We start from the raw sequence: 21,873 nt of genomic DNA on the forward strand, positions 1-21,873 counted from the left end.
ATGTCTGCATGTTAGTGTGCATGTGATGGAGAGATGGAGAGAGAGAGAGAGAGAGAGAGAGAGAGAGAGAGAGAGAGAGATACAGAATGAGTTACTGTCTAGTGAGCCTAAGGCCTGTCACAATTATTACATTATTGCAGGGGCGTCACACCAAATTCTGGGTACAAGGATTCACTGCGGGCCCCCCATGAATGTTAACTATTGAGAAATAGCAGATATACAAGCTCACAGCTTGTAGATCTGCTATTTTTGAAAAATGTGTGCAAGAAACCCATGTTTCCATGTCAGTGATGCTCAAACTTTTTCATGTGAAGGAACCCCAAAATGATATTAATTTGGCAACGGACATCTCAAACGGACCCCCCCCCCCCCCCCCCCGGAAGCAAGATTTGAGTTACAAATGTTCGCTTAAAAAATACATATTCAAAGATTTGCACACATTTTCACGACTTTTCAAAAAATAGCAGATCTACAAGCTCGCAGCGAGCGAGCTCGTGTGAGCTTGTATATCTGCTATTTTTCAATAGCTAAAGTTACTAGGGCCCCTCCACCTTGGGCCCTAGTAACTCAGTCCCACTTTCCTACCCCTTGTGACGCCCCTGCATTATTGCCTAATCGCAATTATTTCATATGAATGTCATAATCCGTTTCCACGTTGAAAACATTTTCATACATTTCCCAATATTTTCAAAACATCGTGGAAATAGCCGACGGCATATACGCAAGCTGATGCAATGGCGTTAAATATGCCCGTCATTTTTGTGTATGTATCTGTATTTGTTATATCTGCCCGCCCTCTAAAAGTTTTCATTACGAAAGCCCCATGAAAAGCCCAAACTGAAAATGTAATTTTATTTATATATGTTCCAGTCAAGTAGAATTTCATGAGGGTGACAGCCGCGAGCGAGAGCTGATGCAAGCGGAACGTCAGAGAGGGGAACAGTCTGAGAAATCCGGAGGCTTCATCAGGGGTGTCGCACCAAATTCTGGGTCCTGGGTACAAGGATTGACTGCGGGCCCCCTATGAATGTTCTTCATGAATGTTCTTCATAGGGGGAGGGGTTTAACCCATTTAGACTGGGAACGCATTATTTTGTGCTTTAACTATTGAAAAATAGCAGATATACAAGCTTGTACATGCATGTAGATCTGCTATCTTTGAAAAATCCTGAACATTTTTGCAAGTCTTTGAATATTTCAAAGACCTATGTTTTTATGTCAGTGGTGCTCAAACTTTTTCATGTACCAGGACCCCCAAAATGATATTTATTTGGCCACGGACCCCCATCTCAAAATATTTACTTCCAGGGAACGCCCCAGAAGCAAAATTTGAGTTACAAATGTTCGCTTAATAATACATAATAATATTCAAAGATTTGCACACATTTTCACGACTTTTCAAAAATAGCAGTTCTATTGTGAGCTTGTATATCTGCTATTTCCCCAATAGCTAAAGTATAAAATAAGTAAGGCCCCTCCACCTTGGGCCCTAGTAACTCAGTCCCACTCCCCCCCCCCCCCCCCCTCTTGTGACGCCCCTGGGCTTCATCAGAAATCCAGTCTTGTAGGCCTCGGCATGCCCTGGGTTTTCTGTTATTCTTTTGCCGTGCTGCATGGTGGTAATAATCGAAATTCAGCGGTGTTCTTCTTCTCAGCCAGTAACTTTCTTTAACTCTGCAATGTTGGAAGCGCCTTCCAATCCGCATGGCATGGCTGTTATCTGTGCAACTCAATTGAAGTCAATAGAAAGAGAGAAACCTCATTATAAGTATCCGTCACGCTCCACACTGCGAGCTTAAAGCCAATATCCAATATCGGCAGCAGAACAAAAAAAGGTTGTTGTTGGGGACATGACGCTTGCACGTTAGGTCACGTACTGGTGTGGGTGTGTTGCTGCATGTGTTGCTGTGGGACTGATCCCCCTCGGGGAGGGGGACGGCGTCTCTGTCTCTCTGTTATGTTCTCGATCCGTTGTGTTTTGACTGCTGACGCATCGAACCGCCGCCAAGAAGACCGCGGCGGCTCTGTCGTTAATTAGCCGGCCTGTTTGTTAGAGTCTGGGAAAGAGAGATGAGAGAGACAGAGAGAGAGAGAGAGAGAGAGAGAGAGAAAGAGGCTGATAAATAGAGGTAAACAACATGAATTGAACGACTGCGGAGTGGTATGGATAGAGAGAGATAGAGAAGCAGCTATAGAGAGAGGCAGCGGGGTAGCGAGATAGGGAAGCTAGCTGATTAACTAAGCTTATCGACAGCCGAGGTATTAGTGGTGGAGAACGAGGCGGGGTGGGGCGGCGGTGTGTTGGCTAACACGTGTAAACTTAATGATCATACACAGATGCTGCGATAACGGAAACAGGAGGCCACGCAGTGCATGCCAATGCAGGGGGGGGGGGGGGGAATGCTAAGAATGTGGTTATGTTTACCTTTCCGCCTGCGGGGGAGGGGGGGGACAGAGATCACCGGGGATCAAGCTTCTCCGCGGCTGGTACGGCCTTCCCCAAGTCGGCTATAACACTGGTTCTCAACCTGTGGGTCGGGACCCCCAGAGGGGTCGCCAAATTATTTTGGAGGGTCCCCATACTTAATGTGAAACATTGTTTTCTCACTCAACAGTAAACAAACCCACATAAAGTGTATAGTTGCACATTTCTAAAGTGACAATTTAAGGACTTTTTAATACCTCCAAAATGACAAATTAAACATTGGCCAAATTGACAAATATTAGAGGCTGAAATTCTGGTATTTTCACAATAGAACCGTGTTATACAAAATGTAAATTCTCAGTGCTCTTCACTGTGGTGGTGGGAGGGGGGGGGGCCCAGTTAAAATACACATATACAGAGTCAGACACACACACACACACACACACACACACACACACACACACACACACACACACACACACACACACACACACACACACACACACACACACAGACAGACACACACAGTCTCCCCAGGGAACTAAACATATGTCTGTGAAAGTCTCTCACCGCGTAAAGTTCATCCACTTAATCCAACAGGGATACAAATGAGGGTAAATATGCACTCTTCATCATGCGGACACATCCATGCATGCAGCCACCAGGACCGAACGCCTGGCTTTTATCAGCTGTTGAGAGTCTTAAAGGGGAAGACCACCCATTTTCAATATTTAACTATGTCATTAATATAACTTAGAGGAGTGGTATGGAAATAGAAAAAAAGTTCCCCCTCTTCTGTGTTGCCTAGAACTGGAGGATTGATTTTGGGGTTTGTATTGTAAAGTACAACTTGATGACATCACACCATTGTACTTTACATTACAAACCCCAAAATCAATCCTCCAGTTCTAGGCAACACAGAAGGGGGGAACTTTTTCTATTTCCACACCACTCCTCTAAGTTATATTAACTAGCCCTTACCCGTTCAAAGATATGAGCTCCGAAATGATGTGCAGTGTGTGGATTATGGGATGTGCACTGTGCACACAGTATATGAGGGATGGAAAGTAACTTTAACTGGTGCTTGCATGTAGGAGCATCAATGTAAGAAATACCCGTTCCATTTAACGGCTACAGAGATACTGTGTACCGATCTGCATGATTTTGGACAACATCTGTAACAGGGCCAGAACCCCGCCCGCCCGCCCGCCTGCACACACACACACACACACTCCCCCCCCCCCCCCCCCCCCCCCCCCGTGTGTGTGTGTGTGTGTGTGTGTGTGTGTGTGTGTGGGTTTGTGTGTGATTGTGCATGGCCTGAACAACAGCGCCCCTCCCTTAACATGTGTGGTCACAAAAGGTACTGTAGGCTAAATAGATATAGATACACCATAAAATTGCTATTATACAGCATACGATTTGTGAAAGTGACAAACGGGCTTCACAGTTATGTCAGGTGTGTTCATATGCTGATGGTGATGCGATTTCAGATCAATTGCTCCAGCCACCGAGGAGAAACGCTGGGACAGACAGACAGACAGACACTCACTCAGACATTCGCAAAATTATAGTATAGATGACATAGTTAAATATTGAAAATGGGTGGTCTTCCCCTTTAATACGGGGACGTTTTGCTGGTCTCTTTCTCTCTCTCTCTCTCTCTCTCTCTGGTGTTGCTTTGCCATTATTCTGCCGTGTCCCCCCCCCCCCCCTCTCTCTCTCTCTCTCTCTCTCTCTCTCTCTCTCTCTCTCTCTCTGCTCTTCAATCCAAGCGTCTCCATTAGCACGGCTTGTTTGTTTTATGGCCTACAAATTGGCACCCTCGCTCCACTGGCTTAAAGTGTGGCGGGGGAGATATGAATACAGAATGGAGAGAGGTTTTTGGAACTCGTTTATTCGGTGGAAGACGGGGGAGAATCTATTTTAGCCCTTAAATTTGAGTCCCATTTTCGCATGTTTTCCCAGTCCATCGAGATGGCGTTTGTTGAGCCGTGAAGCAATTGTGGAGCTAGTGAAATGAGGTTGTCTGTGCGTATCGTCACCGCCGGGCAGAAACCTCGTATCTCCAAGTTTCAAATGTGTCCCCTCATGGTGTTTTGAGACACAACTCGGCGGTAATGGATTTCTACAATAGCACTAAATGCATTCGATTTTTTTTTTTTGTCTTTTTCGTTTCTAGGCATAATAAAACAGTTTGAATGTTGATGAAGGTTTTAATTACAAGAGATAGGCGTTTTACATTCATACAGTCATCGTTTTATAGTCTTAAACATGGCTCTGTTTTAAGACATTTTCCGTAGTTATTTGGGGGTGGAACATTCCTCCGCATATTTACATAGAGTGCTTGCGATTGGCCTCGCCTATTGTTCTCCGGTGGTTCTCCCCACTGGCTGAGCACCGCCCATAAGCACACGTGTTTCTAAACAGTAAACACAACAGTATCAATGTATCTTCTTATAATGGCTAGTTTGCAACTCTTTTGTATCAGCAAGCTTGCTTAAAGCTTTTAATGTACAGGACAGCCAGTAAACGGAGGCGAAAATCAGGCGATGCGCTGATTACAGCGCTCCCCGACGCAAAATAAAACAGTGACACAGGGGAGAATCAGTGGTGGGTTACAATGCTGTGAATGTACCAGGAATGCAACAGGACGCCTTGCCTAAATCACAGCGGCGGTGACTCTATCTCCGAGTCCTCCTGCAAGTTTTAGCGTGGTGAAAAGAGCTGATCTACAAGCTCACAACGCGTCGCGAATGCGACGTGTTGTATAGATCAACTAGTTTCAGAATGCAACATGTCGTACGGCGAAGTTAAAGTCCAGCTTCACTGAGTTGTAGAGGAGTCGCTTGCGATGAATTGAACATGTACATTTTACATGTGTACATTTTTTCGCAAAGTAAAGCACTGCTTCATCACACAAGGCCGTCGCACAAAAGTAGTGAAAACAGCTGATCGTGTGCTTGTAGATCGGCTGTTTTCACTAGTTTAAATCATTTTTAAAATGATAAATACAAAACAAACGGTTTTGGACATACAAGGTTTCCACCTGACAACGACGATATTGTAGATGTACAGTGTGTATGTATGTCATTTTATCTGCACTGCATCATCGTCAAATCACTCAAGGAGATCTCTATCTCAGTATCTGGCAATGTAATGCTCTAAGGTCAAGGTCAAGAATGTCAAGTATTGCTTAAGAAATTGCCAAACATAACTTTGGAACTATTCGTGACAAAAGGATGAGACACACATTTCCAAAGCTTTTCTCAAGCCATTCATTCCACTTGCCTGCATTACATTTCCTACATTATGGAAGATAATGATGTAATTTGTTCAACTGTGCGTGTGCACACATCTAGGTTACCCTTGTTTTTTTTTTGTTTTTTTACTGATGTGTCTAATACTAGTCAAAGATAAATTTCCACGTTGCTGTTCCAATATGAACGATAAAGATTCTTGAATCTTGAATTGTGAGATGGCGCAGGAGTTATTGCGACAGTGAACGAAGACACACGGATGATGTGTTCTGTCAGGAACACTCATCAGTAGATTTAACCATTTATAATTTATTTAACAAATGGAAGACAGTTAAACCAACTAACAGTTAATGGCTTGCAAATGTCATGCAAACTTGAATGCAGTTTAACATGAAAGCCATAGAACATTGAATGCAGTTTGGAGCCATGGAAACACTGCATTTCAGTTTACTTTAGATCAGGGGTCTTCAACATTTTCAGGCCAAGGACCCCTTAGTCGAGAGAGAGATGAAGCAGGGACCCCCACTACCTTTAGGTACCATATAGTTTCATCGTTTGACGGCACAATCATCAGTGTATTTTGGATTCATGTCAATTTGTGTTTTCAGATATTTAACCACTTGAACCGTCAATACTTAATAAACTTGACCTTTCACTCTGTACTGTACTTAGTCTGCTCTTTTTCTCCTCTACACCAAACCTCTTTGCCCAAAAATAGCCGATCTACAAGCTCACAACGCCAGGCGTTGTGAGCTTGTAGATCTGCTATTGTTGGCTAAAGTTCTCAGAATATGGACCCGCAAGTGGTTAATATAAAAAAGGGAGAAAAAAATGTTTCTATCCCACAAAGATTTGGAGGATCCCCTGTAGTGTTGAAGACCCTTGCTTTAGAGCCATGCACACATGCATCTCAGTTTAACATTCAGTTTAAAGTTTGAGTTTGAGCTGGGGTGGTGGAGGCAAGCTTTGCCAGTAGCAACAGCGTGTGGCAGCTATTGATCTAGTGTAGGAGGGGGGCGCGTTTAAAGCGGATCGCCTTGTGGAGGGAATGAGGTGTGATCGGTGGGTAGGAAAGCGTGGCTGATTGAAAGCAATCAGCAAGACTGACAGCTGATTACGTGCCCTGCATGAACTAACGCCACGCTTCATTTCAGAACCATTCGTCGTTGCTCTGTCCTGACCCTTGTGACTCAACCCGGTACCCTTAAATGACCCCTGGTTGAGTCCCCCCGCCCCGGCAGCCATTCAGGGACAAGACAGCACAGCCCATCTTCTTTGTGTACCAGAAGATGACTGCGTTTTACCCTGTCATCTTGTCCCACTTACAATCCTCAAGCATTTTCTCAGAAGATCCTTCCCCTCCAGCCTATGCATGTGTAGGCAACAATGTGTGCACATTATGTACTCCTAAACCTGTGTTTAAACACATATGTAAACACACACACACACACACACACACACACACACACACACATAGCGTAATTAGGTTGTCTGTGCATATCGTCACTGTCGGGCAGAAACCTCGTATCTCCAAGTTTCAAATTTGTACGTTCTTTCGCAAAGTAAAGAACTGCTTCATCACACAAGGCTGTCGCACAAAACTAGTGAAAACAGCTGATCTGCAAGCACACAACGCCTCGCGGTGCGAGGCGTTGTGTGCTTGTAGATCGGCTGTTTTCACTAGTTTAAATCATTTTAAAGTTTTTAAGTACAAAACAAACGGTTTTGGTCATACAAGGTTTCCACCCGACAACGACGATATTGTAGATGTACAGTATGTATGTATGTCATTTTATCTGCACTGCATGTGCACACACACACACACACACACACACACACACACACACACACACACACACACACACACACACACACACACACACACACATACACACACACACACACACATACGCAGGCACACGCAGGCTCAAACACACACATTGCACACACAGTCAGGCACGCACATTTGTTTTTAGTTAACACCTCCGCTGTTTGCTTAGAAGAACCACATCCAAGCTGGCACTGGGCCAGTTAAAGTGGTACTCGGGGGATGGTACGATAGTATGATGTCACACGCACGCACGCACGCAGTGTACATTTCCATAGTTACTCAGCATAATGACTTCAGCCTGACTAGAGGAAGAGAGCGCCACAAAGCAGCGGCCAGAGGCATTCCTTTACGCTCTGGGCCCTATTTATCATGTCACCGTGCTGCGGGCGCACCGGCTCTTACGAGCACACCTGTGTCAACACTTTGCCGTCGCCTATCGGGGGGCACAGGGGCTCCTCGGCCCTGCGAGGGCGGGCGGGACGCGCCCTGATGGCATAGGTCACATCTGGCACGGAGACGCACTGTCATCGTGTGCTTGTGCACGCACACACACACACACACACACACACACACACACACACACACACACACACACACACACACACACCTACACACATTATACTACCAGCATGGAAACCCAAGACCCTAACTCTGTAGCCCCTCCATAACAATGTGTGTCATCATCCTTCACTGGCAAGAACAGGAGGGAAGTGATGTCATCAGCACAGTTGACCCAGCGCTCTGTGTGTGTGTGTGTGTGTGTGTGTGTGTGTGTGTGTGTGTGTGTGTGTGTGTGTGTGTGTGTGTGTGTGTGTGTGTGTGTGTGTGTGTGTGTGTGTGTGTGTGTGTGTGTACGCGTGCGTGTGAGTGCGTGTGCGTGCGCGTGCATGTGTGCGTGCATGTGCGTGCGTGTGTAATATAGGCCTACATGCATTTCAACGAACGACAAATACTGACAGCAGGTTAATGTTTGCTTTAGTGTTGCAAAAGTTAATTCTCCACCCTCCATTACGCACTGTCAGCGCAGCATAAGGATGTGCGCGTGCGTGCTTGCGCGCATGTGTGTGTGTGTGTGCGCACGCGAGTGTGCGTGAGTGTCAGTGTGTGTGTGTGCAAAGGCTAATGATCGGCAGGCAGGCCACATGGAACATAAACAGTGTTGATTTGCTTAGCAGGTTTTAGAACAACACGTGGAGCCGCCACGGCACCAGTCCCCTAATTACCCAGAAAGCCCAGAGAAATGGTCGGACAGATGGAAAAAGAGGGAGAGGGACGGCGGGTTCGGGCGGGGTAATGGCAAGAAAGAAAGAGAGAGAATGTTGAAAACCTTTGAGACATGTTCTAAGGTGTAACGTGGCCCCATTGATTAGCGCCCTGTCTCCGGTCAGCTCTCGGCACCTCAGTGTGACTAAATAGAGATACAGTGGACAAGTCACTCAAGGGAGGGGTGGGGGTGGGAGGTCACAGCCCACGGTGACGGAAAATGTTATGTAAGCTCGCCTAAATGGCGAGTTTAGGCAAGTTTTACAAGCGGACGTACAAGCTCAGAAGCGTGCGACGCATTGTGAGCTTGTAGCTATTGTCAAAAAGCCAAAGTATACAACAAGGCAGGGGTTCTCAAACCTTTCTAGGCCGTGACCCCCAAAATAAACATAAAATACATTTAATGTGACTCGGTTCCACAGATAAATATTTTGAAAATAGCAAATCTACATGCTCACAATGCCTCGCATTACGGGGCGTTGTGAGCATGTAGATCTGCTATTTTCACAATGTTCGCCTCTTGCTTACTTAATATTTGACTGTCTGGCCAGTTTATGTGCAGATTCCCTGTATACACTTATGTAGGTGTGTTTATCGTTGAGTGAGACATTTTTTTTTTACATCAGCTAATCATCTGGGGACCCCAAAAAATAATTTGGGGACACCTCTTGGGGGTCCCGGCTCTTGGGGGTCCCAGCCCCAAGTTTGAGAACCACTGCAATAGGGTGTAATTTGTTCTACCTTTAGAATAGCACTTTGTGGCCCAGACTGTGCGGTCCGAACACCTAAGCTCTAAAGTATCCTGACAGTGAATCGCAGGTTCGAGTCCTGTTCCCGATGATCCTTACTGCAAGTTTCTCCCAATCTCTCTCTCCATTTTTCGTGTCTATCTCCCTTTTCCACTATGAATAAAGGAAGAAAAGCCTAAAACATATCTAAAAAGAATAAAAAAAAGAATAGCACTTTGCAGTCGTTGAAATCAGATCCCTGTTGATGTTAATAATAATAATTATTGCCCGTTATTATGACTCATGTTTTACACAAGTGAGCTGTAGATGTTGAGCGGTGTTTGTTTCTTTCACCACCTCTCCCCAGAACAGTTCAGTTCAGCCTAAACAATCGTTAAAAGAATCCATTAAGGCTGGCAGTAAACGCTGGAGGAGCCGTGGAGAACTCAGACGTTACACTGGTGAGCGGGCGGTGCGTTTGTTTCAAGGTCACTTCACCCCTCGTCTTTACATCCCGTCGTAAATACTGTCCGTGTTTGTTTGAAAGCCACGGTCGGACCAGATGTGAGTGTCTCTTTTACCTCTAACGCAGTAAAAATCCTCAATGTTGATTTAACTCCTGAGCGTGTAAAAACTGTAAAAACCGACGTAAAATTGGACCCCGTCCATTTGGGTTAATATAACTAATATAACTTAAAGCGTGTGAACGAGCGCGCCCATCCTGAGGTGGGCTAGCGCGTGTAGTACTGACGGCATCTCTCCCACGAAATGAGAGAGAGTGAGAGTGTGTGTGAGAGAGAGAGAGAGAGAGAGAGAGAGAGAGAGAGAGAGAGGGAGAGACAGACAGGCTGAGGATGGATAGCTATAGTGAGGAGTGGAGAGTTAGCTGTCACTTGATGACGGAACGCAGTCACATACACACTGAAAACACACGCACACACACACACACACACACACACACACACACACACACACACACACACACACACACACACACACACACACACACACACACACACACATACAGTATAGCCTATGTATGCATACTGTACACATGCACAAACTCTGTGAATGGCGCTCATGGTAATGTCAACGCAATCATAGCGCCCCCTGTTGGCTGATTAGTTCACCAAGAGGAGGATCCAGACAGTAGATGACTGTTCCACTAAAGGGACTCTACTCTCTCTTTGATGTGTTGACCAGGTGGCACCTAAACCCTAACCTTTAACTTCACAATAACCTAACCTCGCAAAAACTAAACTATGCCTAAATCAAACCTTAACCCTGACTCTAACCTCACAGAAACTCTGCTTAAAACCACTTCCACCCGGGTGAAACACCGGCCAAAGAGAGTCCGGTTCCACTAAGGTCGAAGCCACGTGGCGTCCATAACGTTACTGTAATTGATTTAGAGTTGAGTAATAATAATAAAAAATTACAATTTAAACGAAAAGGTTTAGAGATAATCTATTTTATGTTTATAGAGATAATCAATCTTTAAAAACAAAACCTATATGAATGTTTGTAACGATAATAATTAATTATTAACGCTCATTTTTACTCAGTGCCTCAGAGTCTCTCAGGTTTGGGTGTTTCAGTCTGCATACCCTTTTCCAAAGGCCAAATCCCTTCTGGTCAACTGCTGTGTAGCGATAAGGGCAACATAGGGAAGGTAAAAATAAATAATAATTATAAATGGATGCAGGGCTGGCTTTGGAGTTTTTATTTCAGAATTGTATTTCTTATTTAAAAGAAATTGAAAGTGCTTCATAATTAGAGTGCACGACTTTAGAGAGGACGGCTTAATCGAGGGGGGAAACTGCAAAATGAACGGTGCCCACTGTTCTTGAATCTTGACAGCCAAATTTTTAGCTGCATTAAATGTCAACTCTCTTTGAACTCGGTGGAGGAACTCGACAAAAGCGCTTCCTCCCTTTTGCTCTTCCTGCGTTTAAATAGCCGGTTGGTTGTCTTCTTATGCGGTAGTGGCTCTGACGGTCCCGAATTAGGCACCCTGCCAGGATTCCTGAGTGACAGGGGAAAAGCAGTTTGCCACATTCACTTAAGCACCCAGCGAGTGAAAAGGTAGGCCCGTATCGAGCGATGACTCCCCAACAATTTTGTCTTCAGCCGGGCCCCGCCGTGCCCATTATACTGCCAGCTCTCAGGATACCATGAAAATGCCATTGGAACGAGCAAATGTCTTCCTCTAATGGCTCCAAATGATTGCACATTCGGCTGACATTGGTCCAGTTTTTCTCGTTTTTCCCCAGACTTGATGGGGCTTGATTTGGAGGGAGGGTGACAAAAGATGGAGCCCAGCGACTAAATCGGCAGTCAGAAAGAAAGTGCTTTTTGGAAAGGTCTTCCAAGGTCTGGCCCCCGAATTTATGGCCTGGGAGCGAAAAACGTGCCAAGAAATGTCACTTTTTTCCCTTCTTCTGTCACTCCTTTTAAAACGAAATGCCTTTATGCTGCTCCGTTAATTATGAGTGTCACTCATTAACTTAATCATAATGGCTTTGCTTGTGATGTTGTGAGGAGTGAGTAACGTGGGAAATCTGTTAACGCTGCCCCGTCGGCTGAAAGGCAGCTCTCCGGGGAGCTGTGAATAAATGTTTTGACTTTCTGTGTACTCTGTATGTGTGTGTGTGTGTGTGTGTGTGTGCGTGTGTGTGTGTGTGTGTGTGTGTGTGTGTGTGTGTGTGTGTGTGTGTGTGTGTGTGTGTGTGTGTGTGTGTGTGTGTGTGTGTGTGTGTGTCTGTGTACTCTCTCTCTCTCTCTCTCTCTGTGTGGAGTGTGTGCGTGCGCGCGTGTTGATATATACACAGTCATCTCCCCTCGCTTCCATCATTGAGGTTGTAATTTTGCCCGTGTGCGCCGCTCATGTGTTTCAACAAGAGACTAATGAAGGAGCCAGAGCTTGCGTACGTGCGTTATTATGTGTGACTCCGTGCTCGCGTGTGTATGCGTGTTGGGGGGAGGGGGAGGAGGGGGGAGGGTTGTTGCAATTGAAATCAAGTGTTTACTTTCGCCGGCCAGATGTTCCGCAAGTCGTAGATTAAAAACAGACGTGCTCGCACGCGCGCGCAGGCACTCACACAGAAGAAGGCACACACACACACACACACACACACACACACACACACACACACACACACACACACACGCGCGCGCACACACACACATACGTGTTAACGTGTAGGTGGAACTTTTGTGCCACAGAAGGAACTTAAAGGAAGACAAAGGAACGAGTCAGGAGGGCGGAAAAGGTCGTACTGGCCAGATGTAGCCTGCTTCCCTCGGTAAACATAATAGCAATTTATAGTACATTACACAATGAACCGTCTTGGTGGTCTTGCACCATGGGCCATAAACTGCCAGCAAAGCAGCTGGGATGCAGTGCTACTCGCTAGCAAAGGCAGAAAGCAACCTGAAAACAAACAACTGGCCATAAAACCCAACGAGTCATAAAACTCGACTGGTGCTCAAGTACCTACTTTTCTCTCGTATCTACTGTTCCTCCTGCATCTTCCCTCCTCTCAATTCAATTTCAATTCAAATGAGCTTTTATTGGCATGAGAAAACATACGTTTACATTGCCAAAGCAAGTGTCAACAGCACATAATAGAAACTGTTGAAATGTATGCAGTTGGAGGGGGTAGAGCATCGTGTAAACAGAGCTATGTCACATTTTGCCGTTAGGTATAAAGCTTGGAACAAATAGCAACAATCATTTGCATTCCACTCAGCACCGTTCTCTCAACACTCAACACCCCCCCTTTCTCCCGTTCCACAGGTCCAGAATGCTCCCGGAACTTCACCTCCAACAGTGGCGTCATCAAGTCGCCCGGCTTCCCGGAGAAGTACCCCAACAACCTGGACTGCACCTTCATGATCTTCGCCCCCAAGATGTCCGAGATCGTCCTGGAGTTCGAGAGCTTCGAGCTGGAGCCCGACACCACGCCGCCCACCGGCGTGTTCTGCCGCTACGACCGCCTGGAGATCTGGGACGGCTTCCCCGGAGGTGAGTCAAAGGGGTTTACACGTAGGAGTGACGGTGTCGCCGCTGCAGCCTGCAGAGTTACCGAATAGGGCTGCAATAACCTCAATACCGCCATACTGCAAAGCATAACGCGGTGTCAAGTTTATAACCGCGATTATATAGCGATTTATTTTTTTATTATTATTTTATTTGTATTTAATTTTCATTCAAAACAACCTTTTTTGAGAGATACTGCGATATCACCATACCGTCGGTAAACAATGACTTATTACTGCGATAACTAGTAAAAATCCATAACTGCCCCAGCCCTAATGACTCAGTAATGCAAATGAAATGTCTTTAGTTAAGTACTGTCATGTTCCCACGTTAGATGAACGTAAAGGCTACTGTACTTACATGAGACGTGTCTATGAGCATGCGCCGCACTCTAGGCATTTGGGGATGATGAGATATGCATTTGGGACGAACAGAAACTATAAATATCCACCTGCAGGCAGGCAGATGGCTGGCTACTTTACGTTTAATTTAATGCAACTCGCTGCTTCAGTGACAGATCTGTCTCTCTCTCTCTCTCTCTCGCCCACTCCCTGCGTGCGTGCGTGCGTGCGTGCGTGCGTGCGTGCGTGCGTGCGTGCGTGCGTGCGTGCGTGTGTGCGTGCGCTCGTGCGTGTGCGTGGGAGCGATCGGCAGTCCCAGGTGAGCGGACCTCACACTAACATTGTGCAGCTGTAACTATGTCAAAGAAAAGGCCCTTTTGCATTCTTGACAAAACAGCTTGATGCTTTCAAGGCCACATAGTATAGAATTCTCTCTCTCTGTTTGTCTCTTTCTTTTTCGCTGGAGGAAGTGAAAGGAGCGCTTGGTGCTTGAGAGAGAGCAGCACCCCTCCCCTCCCCAATAGCATGATCCGCTGTGTCTCCCAGAACAATGCGGAGTGATTACTATCCAGTAGAGCTGGGAGGGAACTGTTTTGCCAGAGAAAGTGAATCGCTCTCGTCACAAAACGTGATAGCATTATCCGGTGCGCTAGCTCAGTATATAAACCTCTGCTTTGTTGGCAGGGCTCCAGCAGTCCCCGTCATTACGGAGCAGAGGTGTCACACCAAATTCTGGGCCCTGGGTACAAGGATTCGCTCACATTTTGTGCTTTAACTGTTGAAAAATAGCAGATATACAAGCTCACAGCGCGGCACAGAGTGCCACGCTGCGAGCTTGTAGATCTAAATATTTCAAATCCTTTCTATGTCAGTAGTGCTCAAACCTTTTCATGTGAAGGACCCCAAAATTATACGTATTTGGTTATGGGCCCCCATCTCAACATATTTAGTTCCAGGGACCCCCCGGAAGCAAAATTTGAGTTACAAATGTTCGCTTAAAAAATACATGTATTCAAAGATTTGTACACACTTTTCAAAAAATAGCAGATCTACAAGCTTGCAGCGCGGCACTCGGTGCCGCGCTGCGAGCTTGTAGATCTGCTATTTTTCAATAGCTAAAGTATAAAATAATTATTTTATACACCAAGGTGGGCCCCTCCACCTTGGGCCCTAGTAACTCAGTCCCACTCTCCCCCCCCCCCCCCCCCCCCCCCTTGTGACGCCCCTGTCACGGAGAAACATAATGCTCATAGTCATCGCTCAATGCCAAACATTTCCTGATTGTGATAGCATCCCGCCCTTCCTCTCTGGCTCTCCACGCATTGTGTTTGGGAGAAGATGTTTGTGTCTGCCCGCGGGGAGCTGTAGAGGATGGCCGTGATGTTTGAAGTGGCTGCCGCCTCCGCTCCGCCTGCATAAAAGGCTTCTCCTCTTGTTATGCGCACTCCAGTCCGACAGGAAATGTCCGAAAGAAATGAATTGGAGCTTCCTCCTGCATGGCAGGTTTCGTGCGTTCCTTGTCAGGGCGACGCATTAAAAGCGGTATTTATTTTTCACTGACATACAGCCTTAACAGCCTTAACCCATCAAGAGCTGAAGCAGATTCTATGCTTCGGGTTCTGAATCTTTCTCATGCCAAGGACCCCCAAAATGATATGCTTATTTGACCGTGGACCCCCCAACCTGGAAATATTTTGTGCCAGGGACCCCCAGAGGAGAAGATTACAATTTTTCAAAAACTTTCAAAAATAGCAGATGTACAAGCTTTTCAATTCAATTCAATTCAATTCAATTCAATTCAATTCAATTCAATTCAATTCAATTCAATTCAATTCAAAGGAGCTTTATTGGCATGAGAAAACATGTGTTTACATTGCCAAAGCAAGTTTCAAAAACATAATAAAAACAGTTGAAAATGGGGAAAATGTCGTCGTTGTCGGGTGAAAACCTTGTATGTCCAGAACTGTTCGTTTTCACTACTTTTGTGCGACGGCCTTGTGTGATGAAGCAGGGCTTTACTTTGCGAAAGAACGTACACAGTTGAAACTTGGAGATACGAGGTTTCCACCCGACAACGATGATATATTGGAGGGGGTTTTAATGGCATATAATGGAATTTTAATTAACCTTTCAAAAACCCCACCCAGTGAGAAGTGAGCGGTGCCTTTTAATTAGTTAATTTCATTAAGTCATATATGAACTAGAGGAATAATGTTAAATCCCTGTCAATTCACTTCAAGGCTGCTCAGCAGCACCACTGGGTGGCTGCAGCTGCTGCTACGATGCTCATACGGACATAATGAACAGAAACACCCGGTCACTTGTTGGAGCACCTTGCACCGCTCAAAAAGAGAACTTTTTTCGAGACTGTGGCACACGTGAGGCTTTTTTTTTTTTGGACAAACAAAAGGGGAAAAAGACTACTTTTAAAATAACAATGTCTTAAACACACTAGGGGAACGAGAGAGAGATACAGACAGACAGCGAGAGAAAGTGCAATGCCGCTGACAGGAAAGTGTTCAAAACATGGCTGCTCCTTTCTGGATTCATTCTCCCTCTCCATCCGTCGCTGAGGATTTGAACTAGTTGGTGAAGTTTTGAGTCTCTTCTGCAGGCTACGCCGCACACGGCGGCCTCGCTTGCAGAAGAATCATTAAGGTATTCTCTCCCAACTCTGCCCAAAATGAAATCATTTTACCTGACAGCATTCACCCTCCTTTCCATCACCGCACGCCAATGCCTTGACATTCCCCCGGTCGGTACGAAATAAATATTGCAGAGAACTCTTAAAATATGAAACAAAAAATGACTCCTATTGGGGGGGAAGAAATGCTGTATTTGTTTACTTTTCAGCACGGTTCAGGATCCTCTGAAGGATCTGAATTATGCACGTTTGAGGGTTTCTCGACTAAGCATCAAGGATTTCCATACTGTATCTTCATATCCCACCACCCTCCACACCACCCTCTGTCTCATTTGTGTTGATTAAAAATGTCAGCAGTGATCTCTAGGGCAAAAATTATGTCACATTATTATCACCTTTTAGTTATTTATTTATCCTTTTTAATTTCTGCAAATGGTGAGACGCTAGCCAGGCACAACCGCCATCAGGCGTCTGCCAAAGGAAGACGTGCTGTGTGTGTGTGTGTGTGTGTGTGTGTGTGTGTGTGTGTGTGTGTGTGTGTGTGTGTGCGTGTAATCTTAAAACACCTGATTAAAAAACGCAACGCCTGCACGGTATCGGCATCGGTTCGTTGTCCTTTTTTTCGTCTGAACGCTCCTTGACTACGCCGGCGTAACTGGAACCGTGGGGCCAGCGTCTGTACCACGTTGACACCCTTTTCACCTTGGATTATCACCCATGAGAAACAGCGCCAGCCTCGTGTAAAAATAAGCCTTCGTCGGAGGAGGAGGAGGAGGAGGAGGAGGGAACGGGAATGCGATGGCGTGCGTCGGATTCGCCAGCCCTGAGCCAGCCAGCCAGCCAGCAGGACGGTACCTGTGGTGCCTCCTGGATCAATAGTGCATTAGCACAGAAGGTCTTCTTGGTTTGCTCGCTAGCCGGGAGGAGGGTGTGGTGGTGGTGGGGTTGCAGGGAGTGCAAGTCGGAAAAGAAATAACACCTCTCCTCTCCTCTCCTCTCGGTCGGCCAAGCCCTGTGGCGTCAGTTCAGCAAAAGCTAAGGTATGGCAACATGACTGGTGTCACGCCTTCGCGTGCGTGCAAGACACCAGTCATGTTGCCATACCTTTGCAACAGGCATGATGAATTCATTTTAAGAAGTACATTTTATTTTTTTTCCCCCTGTAGCCAAGTTATGGCAGCTGCCATACCTTGCCATTCCCAATTGACGCCTCTGATCCACCCAACCCCCACCATAACCCCCCCGCTACTCCACCCCCCCCCCCACTCCCATCCTCCTGGGACGCAGGATGCAGAGTTCACAGTGCGGCTCTTTAAAATTTCATGGGCGCTGGGGAGTCATGCAGATAATCCGGGAGATGGGTTTTTGTGTGTTCAAGTTTTAAACGCGCACATACGCGTGCACGCGTGCTCACACACACACACACACGGCACACAGAAGCGCGCACGTCTGAGGCGTTACACGCGACTGACACGCACATAGAGAGCGCTAACTCACACTCAACCTGCCCACAGACACACACAAACGAAATCCACCGAGGCACCTGTGTGTTATATGAAGATGAATCTGAGCAGGGACGTGCTGGCCATTGGGAAAAGCGGGACAACTCCCGAAAGGCCGGTCTATTCCCAACCGGTCCAGGCCGGCCGTTAAAAAAAATGTCTGGCCCACAAAGTAAATAAAATAAAATTTAAAAATATATATAATATAAATATTAATATAACCCACTGGCTTGTCTCTCATGATCTGAAATGGACAATCCTGAGTAAGACTGGCAGCAGCGCTAGCAGCAGCCCACAGAGCCATCACATTGGCCCCACTGGCTTGTCTATCATCCGAATACCGGCCCACTACTCCCTAGCTTCCTTGAGTTGACTACTCCTGGATGGTCTACATACAGCATCATTAGACTCCTTGTACCAGAAAAACTATGAGACCTAAAATCACAGTAACCATTCATCGGTTAGAATTTGGGGCCGATCACAGCGCGCCCGGAAGGCGAGAAAATCTGGTGCGAGGGCCGATGCCCGCGCGCAAGTGGTCCTCCCCAACCTCCTTTTCCCGGGCTGAATCAGGGGCCCAGTACGTCCCTGAATCTGAGCAATGGCACCTCCTGCTCTATAGGTCTCTGTGGCCTGGCCCCCCCTTAGCCTTTCATGTTTGGGTGGGCGGGGGGCGGGGGGGGGGTCTGCTGCCGGGGCTGGAAGTGGCGTGTTTGGATGCCGGGGAGGCCAGAGGGAGGCACAGGCCTGTCACTCGCCACTGATCACAGCGTTAGTAATCACAGATAAGCTGCAGGACCCACAGACCTGCTTAACATCCACACACACACACACACACAATAACAGACGCAGTCGCACGCACACACATGCATGCACCCGCACACGCACACCAAGCCACGGATGACGGCACTCAGCAAACGCATGGTCCAAGGTCACAGTGCCCTCCCTCTCTCTCTCTCTCTCTCTCTCTCTCTCTCTCCCTCCCTTCAATCCATTTCTGTCTATATATATCGTCTCTGTCGGGCAGAAACCTCGTATCTCCAAGTTTCAAATGTGTATGTTTTTTCGCAAAGTAAAGCCCTGCTTCATCAGACAAGGCCGTCGCACAAAGGTAGTGAAAACAGCCGATCTGCAAGCACACAACGCCTCGCGGTGCGAGGCGTTGTGTGCTTGCAGATCGGCTGTTTTCACTAGTTTAGTTAATTTTTTTAAATGATAAAAAAACGAACAGTTTTGGACATTCAAGGTTTCCACCCGACAACGACGACATGTCTCCAGCGTTTCATTCAGGCTGCTCAGTGAGACGTAGCCCCTCGCTGCTACTACTACTTATTGTCCTCTCTTGTCTTCTTGGCTCTCCTCTCCCATAACTCCGCAGCCATCTCGGCTTGTTTGGGCTCTCGTTCAGAAAACTCGCTGAGCTGTAGCGGCTGTGTCCACCTCAACTCTGAACCACATTTAAAACAAAACACACAGAAAAAAAAACGAAAACGGAAAAAGAAATGAAAGAAGAAGGGGCCCTCGGAGGAATTTACGGCTGGCAAACAGACGGAAACTGTGACCTCGCCGCCGCCACCAGGAGAAGTCCCGCTTCCTCTTTTTACCTCCTTTGTGTGCGAGCGGGGCGTGGAATGTCAGGACTGCTGTTTCCCATGGTGTCTTTAATGGGGTGGGGAGACGGCTCCCCAGAACTCTGAGAGTGTTAAATGTAACATTGACTATGTGTACTCTCTGCCGGACTTAAAATTAACCCATTTAGGCCTAGAATTATTGAATGCTTTAGCTATTGAAAAATAGTCATGGAAATGTGTGCAAATCTTTGAACATAATGTATTTTTTAAGCGAACATTTGTAACTCAAATTTTGCTTCTGGGTGGTCCCTGGAACTAAATATTTTGAGATGGGGGTCCGTGGCCAAATACATATCATTTTGGGGGTCCTTCACATGAAAAGGTTTGAGAACCACTGACATAGTAGTCTCTCAAGAACAGACTAACTGAGCTCCAGTTAAGTGAAAAGGACCTTTTCTTTGACGATGGCTAGCCAGGTTGCTGACATAGCAACATAGGGTTTTTCCAAAAACCTTAGAAGGATTCAAAAGACACTTATAGAATAGGGTCAAAATTCTAATTTTCACGATTAAAAAAAAATAGCAGATCTACAAGCTCGCAGCGCGGCACTCGGTGCCGCGCTGTGAGCTTGTATATCTGCTATTTTTCAACAGTTAAAGCATTCAATAATCATTGGCCTATGGGGGGGGAGACAGCTCCCCAGAACTCTGAGAGTGTTCAATGTAACATGTATACTCTCTGCCGGAAATTAAAACGTGACACACTGACATGCTAGATTTCTCACCTCCGCTGAGGGAAGGCGAGATGATTGGTTGTCGAGGGGAGAAGAGGCCCGCGGCAAACACAACAAATAGTGACATGACCCGACTCTGAATTGCTCGCGAACTCCAGTCAACAATGTTTTTATTTTCCTGTGTTTCTTCCTGTCTCTCTCTCTCGCTCTCTCTGTCTCTGTGTGTCTCTGTCTCTGTTTCTCTCTCTGTTAATAAAGTATTCACTCAACCGATCAATCGATGCTGTGTTCTTGTGTCTGCAGTGGGACCGTACGTGGGGAGGTACTGCGGGCAGAACACACCTGGCAGGATCATCTCCTACACGGGCATCCTGGCACTGACAATCAACACGGACAGCGCCATCGCCAAGGAGGGCTTCTCCGCCAACTTCACCGTCATCGAGAGAACCGTGCCCGAGGGTGAGTCGCCAGGAAAAGACGGAAAGGGGAAAAAGGGGGGGAGAAAACATAAAATAGCTAAAAGTGGGACAGATCCGACAAGTTTATGTCACGTCGAAAGTTTACACAGGTGTGTAACCTGTCGATGATCATACTACTACAACAGCGTCACACAAAAGCAACCAAAGTAGCAGATCTACAAGCTTGAAACGTGGAGCACAGCAACAGGTTTTGATCTTGTCGTTTTGCTACTTTAGAATTTGAATCCTGAAAATGAACAGTTTTGGATATAAACCCGACAGAGGCGAAATGCTAAAGATGCTCAACCTATAACCAGCAAGGGTTAGGGTTAGTTTACTAGGTTCTGCTCCCGTGTCGCGCATTGAAAATAGCAGCTCTACAAGTTCACAATTAATTTTGTCGACTAAGCCTAAGACTAAAAGACGAAAAGACTACAAGATTTTGATCTGTTGTCGATAAGACTAGACTAGACGAAAACAATTTCAGAAGACTAAGACTATTATTTGTGTTATTCGAAAGACTAAGACTAAGAATACATCTAAGTCTAAGACTAATGGCTGTAAAAATTAACACTTGTATGTAACTGTAATGAAATTAAAGCCAAATACATATTTTATGTATGTTTATTTTGACCAAGTAACGGGCAGTAGAAGACAATGACTTGTTCAGAATTATGTGGTTATATTTAGCCTAAAAGACGAAGACTAAAAGTCTAAGACTAATTCCAAAGGAAAACTAAGACAAGACCAAGACTAAATGGTGTGTTATTCAAAAGACTAAGACTAAGACTAAATCAAAATTTGTTGAAAAAATTAACACCGGGTGTGAGACAAACCGGCACACAACGAGGTATAAATCAGCCATGGTGAGGTTATACGAGTTCAGAGTTTGACGCATGGCTGCATGCAACAACCATGAGCTACTGGAGACGCTGTCACATTATCCTTTATAAGAGTCTGAGGAGGAATCACGGCGTTCTTTTTGTCTTTAATTTCGTAGCGGGGGAGGTTACATGTGGTTGTGTTTTTCAACAAAACTTTGCCTGTCATTTTAAAAGCGGTTTTGCGACTAATT

At 46.1% G+C, this 21,873-nt stretch overlaps 1 protein-coding gene across 1 annotated transcript in view; it reads left to right on the plus strand.

The window, feature by feature from the left end:
- The window catches only part of LOC308307265 (neuropilin-1a-like), a 118,664-nt gene that overhangs the window by 35,432 nt on the left and 61,359 nt on the right, over positions 1-21,873 (plus strand). The window contains exons 5-6 of the mRNA XM_080752444.1: positions 13,307-13,534; positions 20,644-20,799. Coding sequence (XP_080608570.1) covers positions 13,307-13,534; positions 20,644-20,799 — 384 coding nt within the window. The remainder of the gene's footprint in view (positions 1-13,306; positions 13,535-20,643; positions 20,800-21,873) is intronic.

This window comes from Nannobrachium achirus (assembly GCF_963921795.1).
Source record: "Nannobrachium achirus genome assembly, chromosome: 21".
NCBI classification, from domain to species: Eukaryota; Metazoa; Chordata; class Actinopteri; order Myctophiformes; family Myctophidae; genus Nannobrachium; species Nannobrachium achirus.